The sequence below is a fragment of the Pseudophryne corroboree genome, chromosome 8, assembly GCF_028390025.1.
Source record: "Pseudophryne corroboree isolate aPseCor3 chromosome 8, aPseCor3.hap2, whole genome shotgun sequence".
Classification (NCBI taxonomy): Eukaryota; Metazoa; Chordata; class Amphibia; order Anura; family Myobatrachidae; genus Pseudophryne; species Pseudophryne corroboree.
Window position 1 is genome coordinate 197,630,867 of NC_086451.1, and position 27,784 is coordinate 197,658,650.

The following is a 27,784-nucleotide window of genomic DNA, read 5'->3' on the forward strand; positions in this document are numbered from 1 at the left end:
AGTAGTTTTAAATAACTAGATGGATTAAAGGAAAAATAGCTGGAAAATCTACAGAAAACTGTGATTTCAAAACACAGGGCATTCTTCTGACTGTTTTCAGTGTTAGGAATACAATAATAATAATGTAATAAGAAAAGTGTTAAAAAGTCACAGCCAAATATGCCAGAAAAAACAGACAAATAATAGAAGTGGTTGTGATAGGCAAGACAACTGCAATCACAGCAATCTTGTTAGCTCTCCCTGGTATGCCCTAGGCTGTATGGACCAGGGGAACTAGAAAAAAACCATGTGCCCCTTTTAATAAAACTTGTGTGCCTCTACAATAAGATTAAAACTTGGATGCTCACATATAAACTAATTAAGTAACTGTTGCCCCCTTATAAAATTAATTAATTTTCTCTAATTAATTTTCTCCAGCATCCTGCTGGGGACTCCGTAAGGACCATAGGGATAGACGGGCTCCGCAGGAGACATGGGCACTTTAAGAAAGTCTTTAGACCTGGGTGTGCACTGGCCCCTCCCTCTATGCCCCTCCTCCAGACCTCAGTCTGATACAGTGCCCAGAGGAGCTGGGTGCTTTTCAGTGAGCTCTCCTGAGTTTGCTGAGAGAAAGTATTTTGTTAGGTTTTTTATTTTCAGGGAGCTCTGCTGGCAACAGACTCCCTGCATTGAGGGACTGAGGGGAGAGAAGCAGCCCTACTACTGTGAGTGTCAAGGTCCTGCTTCTTAGGCTACTGGACACCATTAGCTCCAGAGGGTTTGGTACGCAGGATCTCACCCTAGCCGTCCGTCCCAGAGCCGCGCCGCCGTCCCCCTCGCAGAGCCGGAAGATAGAAGCCGGGTGAGTATGAGAAGAAAAGAAGACTTCAGAGGCGGCAGAAGATTTCATGATCTTCACTGAGGTAACGCACAGCACTGCAGCTGTGCGCCATTGCTCCCATACACCTCACATACTCCGGTCACTGTAAGGGTGCAGGACGCAGGGGGGGGGGGGGTGCCCTGGGCAGCAATATAAACCTCCTATTTGGCAAAAGGAGCATATATACAGCTGGACACTGTATATATGCAGGAGCCCCCGACAATTTTACACTTTTAGCGGGACAGAAGCCCGCCTTCGAGGGGGCGGGGCTTCTCCCTCAGCACTCACCAGCGCCATGTTTTTCTCCACAGCACCGCTGAGAGGAAGCTCCCCGGACTCTCCCCTGCTTATACCACGGTAGAAGAGAGGGTTTTAAAGAAGGGGGCACATAATTCGGCGCAGATAATAACAGCGCTACTGGGTAAACATTAAATTGCTGTGTTTTTTCCTGGGTTATATAGCGCTGGGGTGTGTGCTGGCATACTCTCTCTCTGTCTCTCCAAAGGACCTTGTGGGGGAATTGTCTTCAGATGAGCATTCCCTGAGTGTGTGGTGTGTCGTTACGTGTGTGTCGACATGTCTGAGGTAAAAGGCTCTCCTAAGGAGGAGATGGAGCAAATGTGTGTGTGAGTGGTGTCTCCGCCGACACCTGATTGGATATGTGAAATTAAGTGCTAAGGTAAATTTATTGCACAAAAGATTAGAGAACAGACAGTGAATTTACACATGTCTGTCCCTATGTCGCAGAGACCTTCAGAGTCTCACAACGCTCACTATCCAAAATAATAGACACTGATATCGACACGGAGTCTGACTCCAGTGTCGACTACGATAATGCAAAGTTACAGCCAAAACTGGCAGAAAAGTATTCAATATATGATTATTGTAATAAAAGATGTTTTGCATATCACTGATGACTCATCTGTCCCTGACACAAGGGTACACATGTTTAAGGGGAAGAAAGCTGAGGTAAATTTTCCTCCTCTCATGAAGAAAAAGAGCGGGAATCTCCAGACAAGAGACTGCAGATTCCCACAAAGAATTCTCAGGGAGTATCCTTTCCCTACTAGGGCCAGGATACGATGGGAATCTTCCCCTAGGGTGGACAAAGCGTTGTCACGTTTACCCAAAAGGTAGCGCTGACTTAACAGCTATCCTCAGGGATCCTGCAGATAGCATGCAGTAAAAGTTCTTTGAAGTCCATTTACACACATTCTGGTACACTACTCAGACCGGCGATTGTGTCGGCATGGGTTTATAGCGCTGTAGCAGCCTGGACAGATACCTTATCAGCGGAGATTGAAACCCTAGATAAGGATACCATGTTATTGACCCTAGTATATATATATATATATATATATATATATATATGCAAAACGAATTGAGGCGGCACTCAGAGACTTAGTAGAATGGTGAAGCAGGCATCCGAGCAGGGATGCTGTTTTTAATCGTGTAAACGTATCCCCTTCCTCAGACAATGACATAGTGCATCAAACAGGTATATATACAATACATAATTAGTGCAACTTACCCCCCTTCCCCCGCTCGCAGCAGCGTGCATCGCGGTACACCTGACTTCCCCGTCCGGCACCTCCGGTCTCTGCGTCACCACAGTCCAGGAAGTGACGTGCGTGGGCCGGCCGGTTGCCACGACGACGCGCCGCAAGCTGTAATACAATAAGATGTACACAAATGTACAACATCTAAATATTAGACACGTATAATGCATATTTTAAAAAAACATTGTGATAAATACCAAAACATGACATACATGGAAGCGCTGATACAAGCTCGAGTATGCCAATCACATAAAAAAGTAACAACCAAAGTGATAACAAACATACATTATACTCCTATAGTGCATGCACTGAATAATAGGAGCCTTCGACCTGTAATGTGAGTTTTACATGAAAATTAGTTTTACCTATCGTTTTAAATATTAAATATTGAATGTTAAATATTAAATGTTAACTATTAAATGGACTTGCACGCAATTGCTACTTATGCTATCCCCTATTCCATTCTCCCACATTTTACTGGGAGATCATAAGTAACCAGATCTGGATAAATGTCATACCCGTGTCACCTGTTAACCCTGATGGTCTATTGTTTTCTCAGACACAGTGGATGTTTGCTTGCCACCCTCAGAACACCCTTATAAAAAGTTGATGAGTCCTAAGGATTCATTAAGGCCCTTGGTGACATGCAATCTAATTTAAAAATCCATAACCCTATCGCCTCCTCTTAGAGAGGCTGGGACATGATCTATTGCCTTATATCTAAGGCTAGCTAGATTGTGTCGCTGAAGGGCAAAATGGCGAGCAACAGGCTGGTCACTCGTACCGGCTATTAATGCTGCCCGTATAGTGGACCTGTGTTGTGTCAGTCTCACTTTGAGCTGGCATTCGGTTTTTCCGACATAGTACAGCCCACAAGGGCATACTATGACGTAAATAACGAACCTTGTGGTGCATGTAAGTGGCCACCTGATTTTAAACCGCTTACCAGTTTGTGGATGCGGTATGGTGTCACCGATGAGCATATAAGAGCAAGTTGTACATCCTAGGCATTTAAAACACCCATTTTTTCTACTTAGAAAATTACTCTGTGCCCTGGGTTGACAAAAACCAGTTACATCGGTCTTTACCAACATGTCTTTGATATTTCTGCTACGGGAGTAACAAGGCATTAGCCTATGATTTTGAAAACATTTCAATTCCGGATCTGAAGTGACCATTTGCCAAAGGCCCTTCGCCTGTCTTGCGGTCACCGGACTACTGGTATTATATTCGTTGACCCAAGGTGTCACGGCTCTGGTGGTATCTTTGTGTTTCTTCCTTAATTTGTGTGCTACATTAGCTTTAGCTTTCTCACATGCCTTGTGCAATTCCGCTTTAACATACCCTCTATCACAAAAGTTATTGATCATTTCTCCTAGTTGTAAATCTCTCATGACCACATCAGAATTATTTCTACAGACCCTAATGAACTGTGAATATGGCAGGCTGCGTATAATAGACTTTGGATGGAAACTGTCTGCATGAAGGATTGTGTTCCTGTCAGTAGGTTTTTTGTATAACGAGGTGATTATCTTGCCACCCTTTAGTTGGATAAGCACATCAAGGTAACAAACCTCACTTTTGCTGGCCGTGAGGGTGAGTTTAATGGGGCTACTGGACTGATTTTGTTTATCAATGATCTCAATCAGCAACGCTAGATCTTTATTCCAAATAATTAAGAGATCATCGATGTACCTGTAGTATAAGGACATGGCCCCTGACGTTTCAATATTTTCAAAAAACAGACACCTCTCAACCTCCCACATGTAACAATTGGCGAAAGATGGGGCTACCGGTGAGCCCATCGAGCAGCCGGTCAGTTGTATAAAGAAACACCCGTTAAACAGAAAGAAATTATGCTCCAAAGTAAATGCCAATAATTCCATGAAGAAGCCAATGTCAGGACCCTCATATAACCCTCATATAACTTGTTGCCAGTGATCAAACGTGCCACTGCCGCCAATCCTGTGGTCATGAGAGATTTACAACTAGGAGAAATGATCAATAACTTTTGTGATAGAGGGTATGTTAAAGCGGAATTGCACAAGGCATGTGAGAAAGATAAAGCTAATGTAGCACACAAATTAAGGAAGAAACACAAAGATACCACCAGAGCCGTGACACCTTGGGTCAACGAATATAATACCAGTAGTCCGGTGACCGCAAGACAGGCGAAGGGCCTTTGGCAAATGGTCACTTCAGATCCGGAATTGAAATGTTTTCAAAATCATAGGCTAATGCCTTGTTACTCCCATAGCAGAAATATCAAAGACATGTTGGTAAAGACCGATGTAACTGTTTTTTGTCAACCCAGGGCACAGAGTAATTTTCTAAGTAGAAAAAATGGGTGTTTTAAATGCCTAGGATGTACAACTTGCTCTTATATGCTCATCGGTGACACCATACCGCATCCACAAACTGGTAAGCGGTTTAAAATCAGGTGGCCACTTACATGCACCACAAGGTTCGTTATTTACGTCATAGTATGCCCTTGTGGGCTGTACTATGTCGGAAAAACCGAATGCCAGCTCAAAGTGAGACTGACACAACACAGGTCCACTATACGGGCAGCATTAATAGCCGGTACGAGTGACCAGCCTGTTGCTCGCCATTTTGCCCTTCAGCGACACAATCTAGCTAGCCTTAGATATAAGGCAATAGATCATGTCCCAGCCTCTCTAAGAGGAGGCGATAGGGTTATGGATTTTTAAATTAGATTGCATGTCACCAAGGGCCTTAATGAATCCTTAGGACTCATCAACTTTTTATAAGGGTGTTCTGAGGGTGGCAAGCAAACATCCACTGTGTCTGAGAAAACAATAGACCATCAGGGTTAACAGGTGACACGGGTATGACATTTATCCAGATCTGGTTACTTATGATCTCCCAGTAAAATGTGGGAGAATGGAATAGGGGATAGCATAAGTAGCAATTGCGTGCAAGTCCATTTAATAGTTAACATTTAATATTTAACATTCAATATTTAATATTTAAAACGATAGGTAAAACTAATTTTCATGTAAAACTCACATTACAGGTCGAAGGCTCCTATTATTCAGTGCATGCACTATAGGAGTATAATGTATGTTTGTTATCACTTTGGTTGTTACTTTTTTATGTGATTGGCATACTCGAGCTTGTATCAGCGCTTCCATGTATGTCATGTTTTGGTATTTATCACAATGTTTTTTTAAAATATGCATTATACGTGTCTAATATTTAGATGTTGTACATTTGTGTACATCTTATTGTATTACAGCTTGCGGCGCATCGTCGTGGCAACCGGCCAGCCCACGCACGTCACTTCCTGGACTGTGGTGACGCAGAGACCGGAGGTGCCGGACGGGGAAGTCAGGTGTACCGCGATGCACGCTGCTGCGAGCGGGGGAAGGGGGGTAAGTTGCACTAATTATGTATTGTATATATACCTGTTTGATGCACTATGTCATTGTCTGAGGAAGGGGATACGTTTACACGATTAAAAACAGCATCCCTGCTCGGATGCCTGCTTCACCATTCTACTAAGTCTCTGAGTGCCGCCTCAATTCGTTTTGCATGTCTAGGTGGGCTGGTCCCACAGGGAAGGCACCTTAGCAGGTTATTGTGTACTGGAGTGCCGGAGCCGAGCGTTTGTATGTATATATATATATATATATATATATATATATATGATGCTGTCTTATATATATATATAAAACATGCCCAAAGAGACATTAGTCTACTGGGTTCTAGAGTCAATGCTATGTCGATTTCTGCTAGACGTGTCCTGTGGAACATGCAATGGACAGGTGATGCCGACTAAAAGAGGCATTAGGAAGGTTTACCTTACAAGGCTGAGGAATTGTGTGGAGAAGGGCTCTCGGACCTGGTCTCCACAGCTATAGCTGGTAATTCTGATCTTTTGCCTTATATTCCCTCACAGCCTAAGAAAGCACGACATTATCATATGCAGTCCTTTCGGTCGCAGAATAACAAGAAAGTATGAGGAGCGTCCTTTCTTAGCAGAGGCAAGGGCACAGGAACAGAAGTCCTCTCCGGCCTCTACTACATCCACCGCATGATGCTGGAGCTCTGCTAAGGGAGTCCGTCCCAGTGGGAGCACGTCTTCGACTCTTCAGCCACATCTGAGTTCACTCACAGGTGGATCCCGGGGCAATAAAAATTGTTTCTCAGGGTTACAAGCTGGATTTCGAAGGGTGCCTCCTCGCCGGTTTTTCCTTATCGGACCTGCCGGCTTCTCCCCCAGAAAGGGAGATAATATTAAATACAATTCACACATTGTATCTCCAACAGGTGGTGCTCAAGGTTCCCCTCCTGCAACAAGGAAGGCGATATGACTCAACCTTGGCTGTAGTCCCGAAACCGTACGGTTCGGTCAGACCTATTTTAAAATTAAAATCTCTGAACCTATACGGGAAAAGGTTCAAATTTAAAGTGGAATTGCCCAGAGCGATCATCGCCAGCCTGGAAGGGGGTATTTGATGGTGTATCTAGACATAAAGGCTGCATACCTTCATATTCCCATTTATCCACCCCATCAGGCGTACCTGACAATTGCGGTACAGGATTGTCATTACCAATTTCAGGGTAATTGGTGGAAATAATGGTGCTCCTACGCAAGCAAGGAGTCACAGTTATCCCATACTTGGATAATCTCCTAATAAGGGCGAGATCAAAAGAGCAGTTGTTGAACAGTGTGTCACTTTCGCTGAAGGTGTCACAGCAACACGGCTGGATTCTCAATTTCCCGAGGTCACAGTTGGTTCCTATAACTCGTCTGCCCTTCTTGGGTATGATTCTGGATACAGACCAGAAATGGGTTTACCTTCAGATAGAGAAGGCCCAGGAACTCATGACTCTAGTCAGGGACCTATTGAAACCAAGACAGGTGTCAGTGCATCACTGCATTCGAGTCCTGGGAAAAACATTCCCTTCGGCAGGTTCCATGCGAGGACTTCAAATGGGACCTACTGGACAAGTGGTCCGGGTCACATCTACAGATTCATCAGTTGATCACCCTATCCCCCAGGGCCAGGGTATCTCTCCTGTGGTGGCTGCAGAGTGCTCACCTTCTAGAGGGCCGCAGATTCGGCATTCAGCACTGGATCCTGGTGACCACGGACGCGAGCCTCCGAGGCTGGGGAGCAGTCACACAGGGAAGAAATTTCCAAGGTCTTTGGTCAAGTCAAGAGACTTGTCTTCACATCAACATATTGGAACTAAGGGCCATATACAACGCCCTACGTCAAGCGGAGACCTTTCTTCGCGACCAACCGGTTCTGATCCAGTCAGACAACGTCACCACAGTAGCTCATGTAAACCGCCAAGGCGGCACAAGGAGCAGAGTGGCGATGGCGGAAGCCACCAGAATTCTTCGCTGGGCGGAGAATCATGTAAGAGCACTGTCAACAGTGTTCATTCCGGAAGTGAACAACTGGTAAGCAGACTTCCTCACCAGACATACGTCCTGGAGAGTGGAGACTTCATCAGGAAGTCTTTGCACAGATTGCAGTACGGTGGGGACTGCCACAGATAGACTTGATGGCGTCCCGCCTCAACAAAAAGCTGCAGAGTTATTGTGCCTGGTCAAGAGACCCTCAGGCAGTAGCGGTAGACGCCCTAGTGACACCGTGGGTGTTCCAGTCAGTCTATGTATTTCCTCCTCTTCCTCTGATACCCAAGGGTTGAGAATAATAAGAAAAAGGAGGAGTGAGATCAATCCTCATTGTTCCAGATTGGCCACGAAGGATCTGGTATCCGGATCTGCAGGAAATGCTTACAGAAGATCTGTGGCCTCTTCCTCTAAGGCAGGACCTGTTGCAGCAGGGCCCATGTCTGTTCCAAGACTTACCGCGGCTGCGTTTGACGGCATGGCAGTTGAACGCCAGATCCTATCGGAAAAAGGCATTCCGGATGAGGTCATTCCTACGTTGATAAAGGCTAGGAAGGACGTGACATCTAAACATTATCACCGTATATGGCGAAAATATGTTTCTTGGTGTGAAGCCAGGAATGCTCCCACGGAAGAATTCCATCTGGGCCGATTCCTTCACTTCCTACAAACTGGAGTGAATTTGGGCCTAAAACTTAGGCTCCATTAAGGTTCAGATTCCGGCCCTATCCATTTTCTTTCAAAAAGAATTGGCTACTCTCCCAGAAGTTCAGACTTTTGTGAAGGGAGTGCTGCATTTTTAGCCTCCTTTTGTACCTCTGGTGGAGCCCTGGGACCTTAACGTGGTGTTAAGTTTCCTTAAGTCACACTGTTTGAACCATCTAAAACGGTAGAGTTAACATATCTCACTTGGAAGGTGGTCATGTTATTAGCCTTGGCTGCGGCTAGGCAAGTGTCGGAATTGGCGGCTTTGTCTCATAAAAGCCCCTATCTGGTTTTTCATGTCGATAGAGCGGAGTTGCGGACACGTCCTCAATTCCTACCTAAGGTGGTATCATCCTTTCATATGAACCAGCCTATTGTGGTGCCTGTGGCTACGCGTGACTTGGAGGACTCCAAGTCCCTGGATGTGGTCAGGGCTTTGAAAATTTACGTAGCCTGAACGGCTAGAGTCAGAAAAACAGAATCCCTGTTTGTCCTGTATGCTGCCAACAAGCTTGGCGCTCCTGCTTCAAAGCAGACTATTGCCCGCTGGATTTGTAACACCATTCAGCAGGCTCATTCTACGGCTGGATTGCCGTTGCCTAAATCGGTTAGGGCTCATTCCACTAGGAAGGTGGGCTCTTCTTGGGCGGCTGCCCGAGGGGTCTCAGCATTACAGTTGTGCCGAGCTGCTACTTGGTCAGGTTCAAACACTTTTGCTAAGTTCTACAAGTTTGATACCCTGGCTGAGGAGGACCTCTTGTTTGCTCAATCGGTGCTGCAGAGTCATCCGCACACTCTCCCGCCCGTTTGGGAGCTTTGGTATAATCCCCACGGTCCTTACGGAGTCCCCAGCATCCTCTAGGACGTTAGAGAAAATAAGATTCTACACCTACTGGTAAATCTTTTTCTCGTAGTCCGTAGAGGATGCTGGGCGCCCGTCCCAAGTGCGGATTACTTCTGCAATACTTGTATATAGTTATTGCTTCAATAAGGGTTATGTTATAGTTGCATCGGTCCTGAACTGATGATATGTTGGTTTCATACTGTTAACTGGGTAGTTATCACAAGTTATACGGTGTGATTGGTGTGGCTGGTATGAATCTTGCCATTGGATTAACAAAATCCTTTCCTCGTACTGTCCGTCTCCTCTGGGCACAGTTTCTCTAACTGAGGTCTGGAGGAGGGGCATAGAGGGAGGAGCCAGTGCACACCCAGGTCTAAAGACTTTCTTAAAGTGCCCATGTCTCCTGCGGAGCCCGTCTATCCCCATGGTCCTTACGGAGTCCCCAGCATCCTCTACGGACTACGAGAAAAAGATTTACCGGTAGGTTTAAAATCTTATTATTGCGTACTTTTAAAATAAATAATGCAATATTCTATTAATATTCAGTAGTGCCAGGAAATTAATAAAAAGTAATAAGTAAACACATGCACCTCCATCTAATGATAAAAAAATGGTACCTTTAAATAATAAAAATAGAAGTCATCCTTAAAGTAATACTTACATGTTCTTGTGTTCCTTCCTGGGTCCTTCATCCCGCTTTGAACCGATGCGACTTGCTGTTGTAGAGCTCTGGCTGTGCAGTGAATATAAACCAGGCTGCCTGGTTGCTAATCAAGAGTTTTACCTCATAGGACACACAAATTTAACAATTACAGGCCAAGGCCAAAAGCTATTCAGGATAGGATTGATTATCTTTAGGTAGGGTGGACTGCACGTTTGTTCTGTATCCCAGACCTTAGAGGTTTGGACGTAGTGCTAAATTGCAATGGCCTAATGTAGAAGTAGGGGCTATTTGTTTTATGTCATTTCTTTTCTTTTATTATGGTGAGAATCCCATACTATTGGCAAACCCCACACAGTTTGGGTTTTCATACTCCAACCTTCTGGAGAATGCATTCAGTGGTTTTTTTTTTTTTTTTTGGGGGGGGGGGATCTTAATTTGGTCCTTTGCAAGGGTCACATATAGCTTGCTTTAATAGTCAAATAGTACACTTAAAGTAGATTGACATGGACTGTTTCACGGTTGGAAAGAGCAAATTATACAGGTACACTAGCTGTGTAAAATCTGATGTTTATTGTTCATTCTCACTCCACTGCTCCTACAGTAGATCCCCTGAAAATAATGAGCCTGCACACTACCTTCTGTGAACACACTGCTTGTACCTGTTGCTTATAGTCACACTCTGAGATTGTGATGCAATGTCTGTATTATGTCTAGGTTCTGGTGATGATGAAGTGCAGGATTACGCCGATGATTTTGAGGAGGTTGAAGGAAACACTCTGGAGATGGTTGTCAGTCATGCTAGGTCGGCAATGGATGTGTCTGCTGATAATGAAACCTTCCAAGATGACCATGGAGATCATGATGCCAACTCTTTGTCAGAAACGCTTAAGACAATACGCCAGCAGTGTTTAGGTATGAATGATGGTATAGACCTCGATCACTAACAGAAGGTGTTTGGGCACCATGAAAATGTCATTACTCATAACTTAAATCTGTATCTAATTTAAAGGGCCACTAAAATTAATTTATTGCTTAGCCAATATCGGAAGCCACCGTGTTGCATTCACAAGCCTTTTTGTATCTGCAGCATATTTTGCAGTTCTGTAAATTAATGTGACCATGATACAAATAAGTTAAGTTTAATTACATGAAACAGAAGGTAAGGAACTAACAAACAAACAAACAAACAAACAAGTGTAACTTAAACGGTTTAGGGAATACTTACTACATAAAGTAGGGGATTAACAGTAGTAACTGTCAGGGGGGAATTTGTGAGGGACTACTGTTATCTAGTTGGTGTTAAGAAACGTTATGTAGAAGAGGAAGCGTATGGGATCCTTTGAAGAAATTAGTCTTTATTCAGAGACCATTTACATTTCTCTAACGTCCTAGTGGATGCTGGGGACTCCATAAGGACCATGGGGAATAGACGGGCTCCGCAGGAGACTGGGCACTCTAAAGAAAGATTTAGTACTACCTGGTGTGCACTGGCTCCTCCCTCTATGCCCCTCCTCCAGACCTCAGTTAGAATCTGTGCCCGGCCAGAGCTGGGTGCTTTTAGTGAGCTCTCCTGAGCTTGCTAATAAGAAAGTATTTAAGTTAGGTTTTTTTATTTTCAGAGAGCTTCTGCTGGCAACAGACTCTCTGCTACGTGGGACTGAGGGGAGAGAAGCAAACCTACTAACTGCGGCTAGGTTGCGCTTCTTAGGCTACTGGACACCATTAGCTCCAGAGGGATCGAACACAGGACCTGACCTTGTCGTCCGTTCCCGGAGCCGCGCCGCCGTCCCCCTTGCAGAGCCAGAAGTCAGAAGCCGGCAGAAGCAAGAAGACATCGAAATCGGCGGCAGAAGACTCCTGTCTTCACATGAGGTAGCACACAGCACTGCAGCTGTGCGCCATTGCGCCCACACTACCCACACACTCCGGTCACTGCAGGGCGCAGGGGGGGGGGCGCCCTGGGCAGCAATTAGGATACCTCTTGGCAAAAAGACACATATATACAGCTGGGCACTGTATATATGTATGAGCCCCCGCCATTTTATTACACAGACCCGGGACAGAAGCCCGCCGCTGAGGGGGCGGGGCCTTCTTCCTCAGCACTAACCAGCGCCATTTTCTCTTCACAGCTCCGCTGAAAGGAAGCTTCCCAGGCTCTCCCCTGCAGTATCAAGGTAGAAAAAGGGTAAAAAGAGATGGGGGGCACATAAATTTAGGCGCAAATTATCATAAACAGCAGCTACTGGGTAAACACTAAGTTACTGTGTAATCCCTGGGTTATATAGCGCTGGGGTGTGTGCTGGCATACTCTCTCTCTGTCTCCCCAAAAGGCCTTGTGGGGTCCTGTCCTCAATTAGAGCATTCCCTGTGTGTGTGCGGTGTGTCGGTACGTTTGTGTCGACATGTTTGACGAGGACGGTTACGTGGAGGCAGAACAAGTGCAAGTGACTGTGGTGTCGTCGCCGACGGCGCCGACACCTGATTGGATGGATATGTGGAAGGTGTTAAATGATAACGTAAGCTCCTTGCATAAAAGGTTGGATAATCAGTCAGGGTCTCAACCCGTGTCTGATTCTGCAGCTCAGAGGCCGTCAGGGTTTTAAAAGCGCCCACTATCCCAGTTGGTTGACACAGATGTCGACACGGATTCTGACTCCAGTGTCGATGACGATGAGGCAAAGTTGCAGCCTAAAATTACTTAAGCCATCCGATACATGATTATAGCAATGAAGGATGTATTGCACATATCGGAGGAAAACCCTGTCCCTGACAAAAGGGTGTATATGTATGGGGAGAAAAAGCAAGAGGTGACTTTTCCCCCTTCACATGAGTTAAATGAATTATGTGAAAAAGCATGGGATTCCCCCGATAAGAAAGTGCTGATTTCCAAAAGGTTACTTATGGCGTATCCTTTCCCGCCAACGGACAGGATGCGCTGGGAATCTTCCACTAGGGTAGATAAATCTCTGACACGCTTATCTAAAAAGGTGGCCCTGCCGTCACAGGATACGGCCGCCCTAAAGGATCCTGCAGATAGGAAGCAGGAAAGTATCCTGAAGTCTGTTTATGCACACTCAGGTACTATACTGAGGCCGGCTATTGCGTCGGCCTGGATGTGTAGTGCTGTAGCAGCATGGACAGATAATCTGTCTGAGGAAATGGATACCTTAGACAAGGATACCATTTTACTGACCCTGGGCCATATAAAAGACGCTGTCCTATATATGAGGGATTTTGCCTGCTGGGCTCTAGAATAAATGCAATGTCAATTTCTTGGGGCATATTAAAGACGCTGTCCTATATATGAGAGATGCTCAAAGAGACATTAGTCTACTGGGTTCTAGAATAAATGCTATGTCAATTTCTGCCAGAAGGGTCCTGTGGACTTAGCAATGGACAGGTGATGCCGACTCCAAAAAGCACATGGAGGTGTTACCTTACAAGGGTGAGGAATTGTTTGGGGACGGTCTCTCTGACCTAGTTTCCACAGCTACGGCTGGGAAGTCAAACTTTTTGCCATATATTCCCTCACAGCCTAAGAAAGCACCGTATTACCAAATGCAGTCCTTTCGATCACAGAGAAGCAAGAAGGTCAGACGTGTGTCCTTTCTGGCCAGAGGCAGGGGTAGAGGAAAGAAGCTGCACCATTCAGCTAGTTCCCAGGAACAGAAGTCCTCGCCGGCTTCCACTAAATCCACCGCATGACGCTGGGGCTCCACAGGAGCCAGGAGCGGTGGGGGTGTGTCTCCGAAATTTCAGCCACCAGTGGGTTCGCTCACAGGTGGATCCCTGGGCTATACAGATTGTGTCTGAGGGATACAAGCTGGAATTCGAAGTGATGCCCCCTCACCGTTACCTCAAATCGGCCCTGCCAGCTTCCCCCATAGAAAGGGAAGTAGTGTTAGCGGCAATTCACAAGTTATATCTCCAGCAGGTGGTGGTAAAGGTTCCCCTCCTTCAACAAGGAAGAGGATACTATTCCACAATGTTTGTGGTACCGAAACCGGACGGTTCGGTCAGACCCATATTGAATTTAAAATCCCTGAACATTTATCTGAAAAGATTCAAGTTCAAGATGGAATCGCTCAGAGCGGTCATTGCAAGCCTGGAAGAGGGGGATTTTATGGTGTCTCTGGACATCAAGGATGCGTACTTGCATGTCCCCATTTATCCACCTCATCAGGAGTACCTCAGGTTTGTGGTACAGGACTGTTATTACCAATTCCAGACGTTGCCGTTTGGCCTGTCCACGGCACCGAGAATATTTACCAAGGTGATGGCGGAAATGATGGTGCTCCTTCGGAAGCAGGGGGTTACGATTTTCCCATACTTGGACGATCTCTTCATAAAGGCGAGGTCCAGGGAGCGGTTGCTGATCAGCGTAGCACTCTCTCAGGAAGTGTTGCAACAGCACGGCTGGATTCTGAATATTCCAAAGTCGCAGCTGATTCCTACGACGCGTCTGCCCTTCCTGGGCATGATTCTGGACACAAACCAGAAAAAGGTGTTTCTCCCGGAAGAGAAGGCTCAGGAGCTCGTGACTCTGGTCAGAGGCCTCCTAAAACCAAAACAGCTATCGGTGCATCACTGCACGCGAGTCCTGGGAAAGATGGTGGCGTCATACGAAGCCATTCCCTTCGGCAGGTTCCATGCGAGGATCTTTTAGTGGGATCTGTTGGACAAGTGGTCCGGATCGCATCTTCAGATGCATCGGCTGATCACCCTGTCCCCCAGGGCCAGGGCGTCTCTTCTGTGGTGGCTGCAAAGTGCTCACCTCCTCGAGGGCCGCAGGTTCGGCATACAGGACTGGGTCCTGGTGACCACGAATGCAAGCCTCCGAGGATGGGGGGCAGTCACTCAAGGAAGAAACTTCCAGGGGCTGTGGTCAAGTCAGGAGACAAATCTGCACATCAATATCCTGGAACTAAGGGCCATATACAACGCCCTGAGTCAAGCGGAGCCTCTGCTTCGAAACCAACCAGTGCTGATTCAGTCAGACAACATCATGGCAGTGGCCCATGTAAACCGCCAGGGCGGCACAAGAAGCAGTGTGGCAATGGCAGAAGCCACCAGGATTCTTCGTTGGGCGGAGAATCACGTACTAGCACTGTCAGCAGTGTTCATTCCGGGAGTGGACAACTGGGAAGCAGACTTCCTCAGCAGGCACGACCTCCACCCGGGAGAGTGGGGACTTCATCAAGAAGTCTTCACGCAGATTGCAAATCGATGGGAACTGCCACAGGTGGACATGATGGCGTCCTGTCTCAACAAAAAGCTAAAAAGATATTGCACCAGGTCAAGGGACCCTCAGGCGATAGCTGTGTACGCACTAGTAACACCGTGGGTGTTCCAGTCGGTCTATGTGTTTCTTCCTCTTCCTCTCATACCAAAGGTGCTGAGAATTGTAAGAAAAAGAGGAGTGAGAACAATACTCATTGTTCCGGATTGGCCAAGAAGGACTTGGTACCCGGAATTGCAAGAAATGCTCACAGAGGACCCGTGGCCTCTGCCTCTCAGACAGGACCTGTTACAACAAGGGCCCTGTCTGTTCCAAGACTTACCGCGGCTGCGTTTAACGGCATGGCGGTTGAACGCCGGATCCTAGCGGAAAAAGGCATTCCGGATGAAGTTATTCCTACGCTGATAAAGGCTAGGAAGGATGTGACAGCAAAGCATTATCACCGTATATGGCGAAAATATGTTGCTTGGTGTGAGGCCAGGAAGGCCCCTACAGAGGAATTCCAGCTGGGTCGATTCCTGCACTTTCTACAGTCAGGAGTGACTATGGGCCTGAAATTTAGGGTCCATAAAGGTCCAGATTTCGGCCCTATCCATTTTCTTCCAAAAAGAACTGGCTTCACTGCCTGAGGTTCAGACGTTTGTTAAGGGAGTGCTGCATATTCAGCCCCCTTTTGTGGCACCTTGGGATCTTAACGTGGTGTTGAGTTTCCTGAAATCCCACTGGTCTGAGCCACTTAAGACCGTGGAGCTAAAGTATCTCACGTGGAAAGTAGTCATGCTGTTGGCCTTAGCTTCGGCTAGGCGTGTGTCAGAATTGGCGGCTTTGTCATGTAAAAGCCCCTATCTGGTTTTCCATATGGATAGGGCAGAATTGCGGACTCGTCCGCAATTTCTGCCAAAGGTGGTGTCATCCTTTCATTTGAACCAACCTATTGTGGTGCCTGCGGCTACTGGTGACTTGGAGGATTCCAAGTTGCTTTGACGTAGTCCGGGCTTTGAAGATTTATGTGACCAGAACGGCTGGAGTCAGGAAGACTGACTCGCTGTTTGTCCTGTATGCATCCAACAAGCTGGGTGCTCCTGCTTCAAAGCAAACTATTGCTCGCTGGATCTGTGGCACGATTCAGCAGGCTCATTCTGCGGTTGAATTGCCGCATCCAAAATCAGTGAAAGCCCATTCCACAAGAAAGGTGGGCTCTTCTTGGGCGGCTGCCCGAGGGGGTCTCGGCATTACAGCTTTGCCGAGCTGCTACTTGGTCGGGTTCAAACACATTTGAAAAGTTCTACAAGTTTGATACTCTGGCTGAGGAGGACCTTGAGTTTGCCCATTCGGTGCTGCAGAGTCATCCGCACTCTCCCGCCCGTTTGGGAGCTTTGGTATAATCCCCATGGTCCTTACAGAGTCCCCAGCATCCACTAGGACGTTAGAGAAAATAAGATTTTACTCACCGGTAAATCTATTTCTCGTAGTCCGTAGTGGATGCTGGGCGCCCGTCCCAAGTGCGGACTTTCTGCAATACGTGTATATAGTTATTGCTTACTAAAGGGTTATGTTATGTGGCATCAGTTGAGTGATGCCTGTTTGTTGTTCATACTGTTAACCGGGTAAGTTTATCACGAGTTATACGGTGTGATTGGTGTGGCTGGTATGAGTCTTACCCTGGATTCCAAAATCCTTTCCTTGTACTGTCAGCTCTTCCGGGCACAGTTTCCTTAACTGAGGTCTGGAGGAGGGGCATAGAGGGAGGAGCCAGTGCACACCAGGTAGTACTAAATCTTTCTTTAGAGTGCCCAGTCTCCTGCGGAGCCCGTCTATTCCCCATGGTCCTTACGGAGTCCCCAGCATCCACTACGGACTACGAGAAATAGATTTACCGGTGAGTAAAATCTTATTTTTTGAAGGTGGATCAAAGTCTGATAGGGTGTGGTAAGAGTTCTCTTAAAGAGGATCTGTGCTAGAGAAATCTAGCAGTCGTAAATAGGGGTGTAGTACTGCTGACCGGCGGTAGGGAGACCGCCGGTCAGCTTACCGTCGCCGGGATCCCGGCAGCATACCGTCGCCGGGATCCCGGCGGGGAGGGGCGAGTGCAGCAAGCCCCTTGCGGGCTCGGTGGCGACCTGCGGTCGCCACGGGTTCTATTCCCACTCTATGGGTGTCGTGGACACCCACAAGTGGAAATAGTCCCTGTTGGTCGGCATGCCGACCATCGGGATAGTGACCCGTCGGGCTGGTGGAGGAGGTCATGTGACTGTTGGTCAGCTGACCGGCGGTCACATGAATACCACCCGTAAATAGGATTAGGTTAAGGGAGGAATTCATTTGCGGGTTAACAGATCCACCCAGCCGAATTTGCTTGACACCCACTGCTCTTTACGGCAGCGGTATGTTGCTCAAAAGTGTTCACTAGCCCATAGGGCACTTTTGAGTAAATAGGTCGGGCCAGGTCGGGCGAAAGGTGCAACAGCAATTTGCCCCCCTTCGTACCCAATTGAATTCTCTCTAAGAGAGAGAAAGACCATTAGAGGGTCACTGAAAGGGGGCAGCTGGAATAGTTTTTTATGGGTGAGATTGGAAATCGAGTCTTGAGGAAGTCCCGGTGCATTGTGGGACAAAACGCGTTGACAGACACTCTAATCACCTGCATCTGGTGCTGTGGGCTGCAGAGATCACACTGCTCCAGTGATCAGACTTGCTGTATTTTGAGATCCTACCCGCAGTGGTGAGATATCCACCACTCCCTCTAACAAGTGTGGTTCCCTACCCGGGGCGGTGACGTCCTCACCACCGGGAGAAGAGAGGAGGGATCAGACTGCCTACCGTCTACCACTGAACAGAGCGGGTGAGACGCCAGCACCAGCGCTATACATCTGAGGCGGTAACTGTAATACATACTCGGGAGGTGAACGAGTATAAAGTGCAAAGGAAGCTTACCATTACCCACTTGCGGGTAATTATTATTTCTATGGTCACATTTTATACATTGATAATCATAGCCGGGACGCCGGCTTTTTCTACTGCATGGAAGAAGAAACAGTATCTTTTTAATAGCCGTGGACACTTCATGCTACGTTGCATATTTGAAATTGATACAGCAGCTACATCACTTTGAGCTATTGAATAGAGTATATTGTTCTACATTACTCTCAGCTTATCAGCATTTTTAGCAGCATACTGGGACTGATTAAAAGATCTACTCAGTCCATAAATTGTCTGGATGTATTAACTGTGTTTTATGTTTAAATAGATAGGGAATTATTTTGTCTGGATGTGTATTTTAATTAAAATTTCTACTGCGAGGTACACTGGGCTCCACAAGTCTGGACAACGGGGTGTAGAGTAGGATCATGATCCGAGGCACCAACAGACTCAAAACTTTGACTGTTACCAGAATGCACAGCGCCGCCTCCTATATCACCCCGCCTCCCAGCCTCAGTTTGTCAGTTGGTGCTGCAGTAAGCAGGCACTTAACAGAGGGGCTGCTCCAAGCAGCCATGAGAAAAGCTTTTTATGAGGTAAAAAGTGAAGACTTCAAGGGCAGCAGTGGTGGTAAATGTTTAGTGACATTCACTGCTGCAGCTCCAGCTCTCCCCAGCGGCGCTGTACACTCCCGAGCCCTGGTTGCCGGGTACCTACAGCGGAGGCTCCGGTTTTCTTCATGTTAGACACACACGGCTGGGGCTCTTCAGGATCGCGTGGCCACGCTTCGGGAGGTGGTAAGTGGGTCCCGATCGCAGGACCCGGTCTTTATCACGATCCGGCGCGGTCAGTGGGAGGCGGGCCGCGCGCGCTGGCGGTGGACACTGTGGTAGTACAGGCGATCCCACTAGATCACCAGGGCATGGGTGCAGGTCGGGTTTTCTCTCTAAACCACTTCTTATATCGCCCACAGTACCCGGTGGTTTTGCCAGCAAGGGGGATAAGGCTTAGACCTGAAGCCCCTCCCCCAGCCCCAGGGCACCATTTCCCGCAAATGTTCCCGCCCTGGAGTTGCATCTCTGTCTTTCCTCACTCCCTGTCAGTGTCTGCGGCGCCATTACACCTCAGCTCACTGTTCCTGGGACTGCTTGGGCAAATCCTCCTATGTAAAGCCACCTGGTTGTCAGCGCTGTGCCTTTACATGACACTTAAGTATTCTACCTGCCTTTTTAGACAGTGATAGTTAAGAAAGAGTGCATTTAGTCAGGGTTTTATAGTACAATTACCCTGTGATACACTTCCAGTTCTTACTGTGTACTGTTATATCTACTGTTATATAGCTGTGTAAGCTAGTCCAGTGCAGTATTATTCTCTGTAATAACCTCTGCATTGTACAAACTGTGACCTTCTGTGTGTGCATTTGATAGCTGAGTGTTGTCCATCTCGTGTCTTTCACTCAACTTGCTATCCCTATATTCTATAACCTGAGGGGGTCAGGTGTTATCTAATATAGGATTTTCACAAAGATATACTGTATTACGTATTTTTCTCTGTGATATGGTCACCATGTCTCTCCTTTATCTCTGCTAGTGCTGACTACACTGCTCAGGGGTTTGGGTTTGGGATATTGTGCTGCTGATAATTGTACTGTGTTACCTCATACTGCAAGTTATATCATGTCTGCTTCTGAGGGTAACGGTTCTGGGGCTGAACACACTGCTGGTGTTGCTGAAGCCACAGGCACATATGAGGAGAATATAGCAGCTGTGGGCTCTGGTTCTGGGGGCTCTTTGCCCCCCAGTGGGACTGTGGCAACGGAGGCACATACTGACCCACCGTGGGCCGCTTTTTCCACGCTTCTGCATACGCTAGTTCATAAACTAACACCCCCTATGGGACCACCAATGTCGGTACAACCGTATGTGGGCCCTGCAGCTAACCCACCATGGGCGGACGATTTATCTGCTCAATTAAAGAAGTTGAACCAGTCCTTGACTATTAAAAAGTCTGACCAACGCTCGCCTAAGTCCAAGAGGTCCTCTAAGCGAGCGCTCGTCTCCTCACAATCCACTGCTGTCACTGACACCTCGTCTGATGAGGACGGCACTTAGACTGACCCCACAGATTCTGACTCAGATACGGCTGATGGGGAGGGTAGTTCACATGTGGATGTTCCTGACCTTGTGGAGGCTATTAAGTTAATTCTGCAGATTACGGATGATCCCGAGCCATCCGTGCCTCCTAAGAAACTGGATAGGTTCAAGCGTCAGAAGGTGGTTAAACAGGTTTTACCTCACTCTGATCAGCTAGTGGATATACGTCAGGAACCCTGGGAAAACCCGGGTACGAAGTTTGTGCCTCAAAAGAAGATGCTGGCTCGCTATCCCCTGGCGCCAGAGCTGTCTAAGAATTGGGAAACACCTCCTCCAGTGGACTCACATGTGGCTAGGATGGTGGTTTCCTCAGCTCTACCTGTCACTACCGTCACGTCTCAGAAAACGTGTGGAGGGTTGTCTAAAAGCAATCTACACCCTCACGGGTGCTGCACAAAGGCCTACTATTGCAGCTTCATGGGCTGCTGAGGCTATTGAAGCATGGGCCTTGGAGTTAGAAGCTGAAATCTCCTCTGACCATGCTAGACAATGCTTGTCATATATTGTCACAGCTTCTCGATATATTAAAGAGGCGGCTTCTGATGCCGGCAGCCAAGGCCTCTACTACGTCAGTCCTGGCTCGCCGGATATTGTGGCTGAGATCCTGGTCTGTGGATCTGGACTCTAGAAAAACCCTGGAGGTACTCCCTTTCAAGGGAGATATTCTGTTTGGGGAGGACTTAAATAAGATAGTGGCTGACTTGGCTACTGCCAAAACTGCCTGTCTACCTAATACCGCTCCTTCTGTGTCGAAGGCTAAAGGTACGTCCTTTCGCCCCTTTCGTCCTTCAGGTAAAGCAAAAGGTCAGGCGTACCATAAGCAGGCCCGCACTTCCAAACCTGGTAAGTCGAAGCCCAAAAGAGCCTGGGCTGCCCGTCAGCCAGCTGCAAGACCGATAAGCCTACTGCATGACGGGGCGGGCCTCCCCCTGGGGGATCCCAGGGTGGAGGGCCGGCTTCTAGGGTATACCCAGGAATGGTTGAAGACCACTTCAGATGCCTGGGTACGGGAAGTCGTCACTCGAGGTTACGCCATTGCCTTCAAAACCGACCCCCTCATTGATTTTGCCAGACAGACGTCCCTTTGGACCGGACAAAGGCAAAAACTCTACACTCGGTGGTACAGACCCTCCTGGATACAGGAGTTGTAGTACAGGTGCCTCTTGCTCAGATGGGCCGGGGGTACTATTCTCCGCTGTTTCTAGTCCCGAAACCGAATGGGTCCTCCTGGCCCATTCTCAACCTCAAGGCATTGAACAGGTTTGTGAAGGTTTCCAAGTTCCGTATGGAAACCCTTCACTCTATAGTTCTGGCCTTGGAACCTGGGGACTACATGGTCTCCTTGGACATACAGGATGCTTACCTGCATATTCCTATAGCAGTGTCACATCAACAATACCTGAGGTTTGCTATTGGCAACCTCCATTACCAGTTTCAGGCGTTACCTTTTGGTTTAACAACGGCTCCGCGAGTCTTCACCAAAGTTATGGCAGTGATGACGGTGGTACTCCGCCGTCAAGGGGTCAGGATACTGCCGTATCTGGACGACTTGTTAATCCTGGCAAATTCCCCAGATCTTCTCCTGTGTCATCTGGATATGACGGTCCGGTTTCTACAAGCCCACGGGTGGCTCATCAACTGGACGAAATCCTCCCTGGTCCCTGCTCAGAGCATGGTGCACCTGGGAGCGCTGTTTGACACTCACAACCAGAGGTTGTCCTTGTCTCAGGAGAAAGTCTTGAAGCTTCAGGACAGGATTCGTTGCTTCCTTTCTCGTCCGCAAGTGTCGATACATTCGGCGATGCAAGTGCTGGGCCTCATGGTGTTAGCATTCGACATGGTGGAGTACGCTCAATTCCATTCTCGCCCCATCCAGAAGCTGATTCTAGCCAAGTGGGATGCCCTGCCTCACCGGATCAGGTCTCAAATGATCTCATTGACTCCGGAGTTCCGTCTGTCGCTGCTCTGGTGGCTCCAGGACCAACAATTGTGCAGGGGCCGTCCCTTCTGGATATCCAACTGGGTCCTGTTGACGACAGATGCCAGTCTAAGAGGTTGGGGCGCGGTGCTGGAGCAGCACTCCTTACAGGGTCGGTGGACCAAGGAGGAATCTCTCCTCTCGATCAACATTCTGGAGTTGCGGGCGGTATTCAATGCGTTGAACCTGGCCCAGCATTTAATTCAGAACCGCCTTGTTCAAGTACAGTCGGACAACGCCACCACAGTGGCTTACATAAATCATCAAGGCGGCACTCGAAGCCGTTTGGGAATGAAGGAAGCCTCACGGATTCTACAGTGGGCAGAACGCCATCCACCGGCAATATCGGCAATATTCATTCTGGGCGTCCTGAATTGGGAAGCGGACTTTCTCAGTCGTCAGGACGTGCATGCCGGCGAGTGGGGCCTCCATCCAGAAGTGTTTCAACTCCTCGTGGAAAGGTGGGGTCTCCCAAATGTGGATCTGATGGCATCTCGACACAATCACAAGGTTCCGGTCTTCGGAGCAAGGACAAGGGATCCTCAAGCAGCATTCGTGGATGCGCTGGCGGTGCCGTGGAGGTTTCGGCTGCCGTACATGTTCCCTCCGGTGTCACTCCTGCCCAGGGTAATTCGGAAGTTCAAGCAAGAAAAAGGAAATCTGCTTCCTATAGCTCCGGCGTGGCCCAGACGGCACTGGTTCTCAGACGTGCAAGGCCTATCGTCAGAGCGTCCACTTCTACTTCCACAACGCCCAGACCTCCTCGTTCAGGGCCCTTGTGTCTACCAGGACCTAGCCCGGCTATCTTTGACGGCGCGGCTCTTGAAGCTTCCGTCTTGAGGGCTAAGGGTTTTTCTGAAGAGGTCATTAAAACTATATTGTGGGCCCGGAAACCGGCTTCTGCTCGGATTTACCATAGGGCCTGGCATTCATACTTTGTTTGGTGCGCATCTAACAATTATGACGCTTCCAAGTTTAGTACAGCTAAACTTTTGGCTTTTCTGCAGCAGGGCCTAGATTTAGGCCTGCGTCTGGCCTCCCTCAAGGTTCATATTTCTGCCTTGTTGGTGTGGTTTCAGAGAAAGATTGCGACTTTACCTGATGTTCATACTTTCACTCAGGGTGTGTTGCGTATCCAACCTCCCTATGTCCCGCCTGTGTCTCCTTGGGACTTGTCAGTGGTTTTGGAGGAGTTGCAGGAGCCTCCATTTGAACCTCTTGGTTCAGCTGACCTTAAGTGGCTTTCCCTTAAGGTGGTGTTCTTGCTGGCTATTGCCTCTGCTAGAAGAGTGTCAGATCTGGGTGCCTTGTCTTGTAGTTCCTCATATCTGATTTTTCACCGTGACCGGGCGGTTCTTAGGACTCGTCCCGGATATTTACCTAAGGTGGTTTCTTTGTTCCACCTTAATCAGGAGATTGTGGTTCCAGCCTTTGTCTCTCCTGATTTGTCTCCCAAAGAGCGGTCTTTGGATGTGGTACGGGCTCTCCGTATCTATGTGAAGAGAATTGCTTCTATTCGAAAATCGGATTCTCTCTTTGTTTTGTTTCGATTTCACAAACGTGGCTGACCTGCTCACAAGCAGACCCTGGCCAGATGGATTAGAATGGTGATTGCACATGCTTATGTGAAGGCTGGTCTGTCAGCTCCTGCTCACATTACGGCCCATTCTACTCGGTCTGTTGGACCTTCTTGGGCGGCCCACCGTGGTGCGACCCTTGATCAATTGTGCAAGGCGGCTACGTGGTCCTTCGGGAACACGTTTATAAGGTTCTGTGCCTTCGATACTGCCGCTTCCCAGGATGCTTCCTTTGGACGCCGGGTTCTTGTGCTTGCTACAGTGCGTCCCCTCCCATAAGGAACTGCTTTAGGACATCCCGATTGTCCAGATTTGTGGAGCGCTGTGTATCCCGCAGCAGAAAATGAATTTTATGGTAAGAACTTACCTTTGTTAAAACTCTTTCTGCGAGGTACACTGGGCTCCCCAAGGCGCCCACCCTGACGCACTTAGCTTCTTTGGGTTGATATGGCATTAGCCGCTGACACTTCTCTTGTTGTAAGAGTGTGGTGTATGTGGCTACTAACCGTTGTCGTCTCTTTTCCTGCTACTGCATTGGGCTGGTTAACTAAAACTGAGCTCCTGTGCTGGGAGGCGGGGTGATATAGGAGGCGGCGCTGTGCATTCTGGGAACAGTCAAAGCTTTGAGTCTGTTGGTGCCTCGGATGAAGATCCTACTCTACACCCCTTTGTCCAGACTTGTGGAGCCCAGTGTACCTCGCAGAAAGAGTTTTAACAAAGGTAAGTTCTTACCATAAAACTCGTTTTCTCATACGTCCCAGAGGATGCTGGGGATGCTTCAAGAACCATGGGGTATAAACGGGATTCGCAGGAGACATGGGCACTTTAAGACTTTAAATGGGTGTGAACTGGCTCCTCCCTCTATGCCCCTCCTCCAGACTCCAGTTAGATTCTGTGCCCAGAGAGACTGGTCACACACTGAGGAGCTCTCCTGAGTTTCTCGAAAAAAGACTTTTTTGTTAGGTTTATTATTTTCAGGGAGACCTGCTGGCAACAGGCTCCCTGCATCATGGGACTGAGGGTAGAGAAGCAGCCCTACTTCTCTGAGTTCAAAGGCTCTGCTTCTTAGGCTACTGGACACCATTAGCTCCAGAGGGTTCGGTCACTTGGTCCGCCTAGCTGCTTGTTCCCGGAGCCGCGCCGTCACCCCCCTCACAAAGCCGGAAGACAGAAGCCGGGTGAGTATGAGAAGATCAGAAGACTTCAGTGACGGCAGAAGACGCGTTTGAGGCACCGCGCTGCACGCCATGCTCCCACACATTACACGGCACTGCAGGGCGCAGGGGGGGCGCCCTCGGCAGCATGAAGACCTCAAACTGCACTGGCATACGTTAAAACAGTGCCTAGGCACTAGTTAAGGGACCCCCGCCAGTATAAATTTAAATTTAAGCGGGACTTAAGAGCGCCATGTAGTGGGCAGGGCTTAGCCCACACAGCTCTGACCTGCGCCATTTTCTCTTCACAGAAAGCTGCAGAGACGCTGGCCCTGACCTCCACACTGCTGTGCAAGTAACAGGGTGCAAAACGGGGGGGAGGGCACAAGTCAAGTGATTTGGTGCTGTTTGATATATATATATAAAGCGCTAACAGGTCTAGGCAGTCTTTTTACTCGCTTCAGTACCGGGATAGGCGCTGGGTTGTGAGCTGGCAGAACTCCCTCTGTGTCTCTCTAACAGGCTTTGTTGTGGGTCTGTCTCCTATAGCCCCAGGGTGGTTGTGGGTGTCGGTACGTGTGTGTCGACATGTCTAAAGCTGAATGCTCTTCCCAGGAGGAGGCTGGAGTGGGGACAGAAAAGACTGTGAGAGTGACCGTGTCGGCACCGCCGACGGACGATTGGGTAAATATGTTGAGTGTTTTGAATGCAAATGTGACTCGGTTGTCTAAGAAATTAGATAAATCTGAGTCTAAGAACCAGACATGGAGAAAATCCATGGAGAATGCTTTGTCACAAGCTCAGTCCCCTTCGGGGGTCACAGAAACGTGCATTTACCCAGATAGCTGATACAGATACCGACACGGACTCTGATTCCAGTGTCGACTATAGTGATGCCAGATTAAATCCAAAACTGGTTAAAAGCATTCAGTACATGAATGTGGCGATAAAAGACGTGTTACATATCACGGAGGACCCTACTGTTCCTGATACAAGGGTCTGTATGTATAAAGGAAAGAAACCTGAGGTAACGTTTCCTCCCTCTCATGAACTGAATGCGCTTTTTGAAAAGGCTTGGGAAAATCCTGACAAGAAGATACAGGTTCCCAAAAGAATTCCAGTGGCATATCCGTTTCCATTTGGGGACAGGGAAAAGTGGGAGTCAACCCCCACGGTAGACAAAGCTTTATCCCGTCTATCCTAAAAGGTGGCGATTCCGTCTCCTGACACGGCAGCCCTAAAAGATCCTGCGGATCGTAAGCAGGAAAATACACTAAAATCCATTTATGTCACTACAGGGTCGCTACTCAGGCCTGCCGTTGCTTCAGCATGGGTGAGTAGCGCTATTGAAAGTTGGGCAGATAACTTGTCATCTGAGATGGATACCCTAGACAGGGATAGCGTGCTTTTGACTTTGGGTCATATCAAGGACGCTGCAGCATATTTAAAAGAAGCTGTAAGGGATATTAGCCTTTTGGGATCAAGGGCCAATGCCATGGCAGTCTCAGCAAGGAGAGCATTGTGGATTCATCAATGGAATGCTGACGCTGACTCTAAGAAGGCGATGGAGTCATTACCGTTTAACGGTAGTGTCTTGTTTGGTGACGGCCTCACTGACCTGGAATCTACGGCTACCACGGGTAAGTCGTCATTTTTACCTTATGTTCCTGCACAACAGAAGAAAATGCCCCACTATCAGATGCAGTTCTTTCGGCCCAATAAATACAAAAAAGGACGAGGTTCCTCCTTCCTTGCTGCGAGAGGAAGAGGAAGGGGAAAAAGGTCACCGGCTGTGGCAAGTTCCCAAGAGCAGAAGTCCTCTCCGGCTTCTACCAAATCCACCGCATGACGCTGGGGTTCCTCTGCGGGAGTCCGCACCAGTGGGAGCACGTCTGAGGTTCTTCAATCAGGTTTGGGTGCACTCGGACCTGGATCCTTAGATATTAGAAATAGTATGCCAAGGGTACAAATTAGAGTTTCAAGACATGCCCCCTCACCGATTTTTCAAATCGGCCTTGCCAGTTTCTCTTCTGGAAAGAGAGGTGGTATGCGCTGCGATACTAAAGCTGTGTCAAAATCAAGTCATTGTCACGGTACCCCCGTCACAACAGGGGGAGGGTTTTTATTCGAGTCTGTTCGTGGTCCCGAAGCCGGATGGCTCGGTCAGACCGATTCTGAACTTAAAACCTCTCAATCTAAATCTAACCTTCTATCTAAAAAGATTCAAATTCAAGATGGAATCTCTCCGAGCAGTGATCTCCAGTCTGGAGGAGGGTGATTTTATGGTGTCGGTCGACATAAAGGATGCCTACTTACACGTTCCCATATATCCTCCACATCAGGCATACCTGAGGTTTGCTGTTCAGGATTGTCATTACCAATTTCAGACGTTGCCGTTTGGTCTGTGCACGGCTCCGAGGATTTTCACCAAGGTTATGGCGGAGATGATGGTTCTCCTGCGCAAGCAGGGAGTCACAATTATCCCGTACTTGGACGATCTCCTGATAAAGGCGAGATCCAAGGAACAATTGCTGAAAAACTTTGCACTCTCTCTGACGATTCTGCAACAACATGGTTGGCTCCTAAACTTGCCAAAATCACAGTTGGTTCCGACGACACGGTTGTCGTTCCTGGGTATGATTCTGGATACAGAATTACAGGGAGTTTCTCTATCGTCCTAAGTGGATGCTGGGGTTCCTGAAAGGACCATGGGGGGATTAGCGGCTCCGCAGGAGACAGGG

At 48.0% G+C, this 27,784-nt stretch overlaps 1 protein-coding gene across 3 annotated transcripts in view; it reads left to right on the forward strand.

Moving 5' to 3' along the window:
- Positions 1-27,784, forward strand: part of LOC134948806 (serine/threonine-protein kinase Nek5-like) — a 129,271-nt gene that overhangs the window by 20,186 nt on the left and 81,301 nt on the right. For all 3 annotated transcript variants that reach the window (XM_063937045.1, XM_063937044.1, XM_063937046.1), the window contains exon 3: positions 10,738-10,935. In XM_063937045.1, coding sequence (XP_063793115.1) covers positions 10,738-10,935 — 198 coding nt within the window. The remainder of the gene's footprint in view (positions 1-10,737; positions 10,936-27,784) is intronic.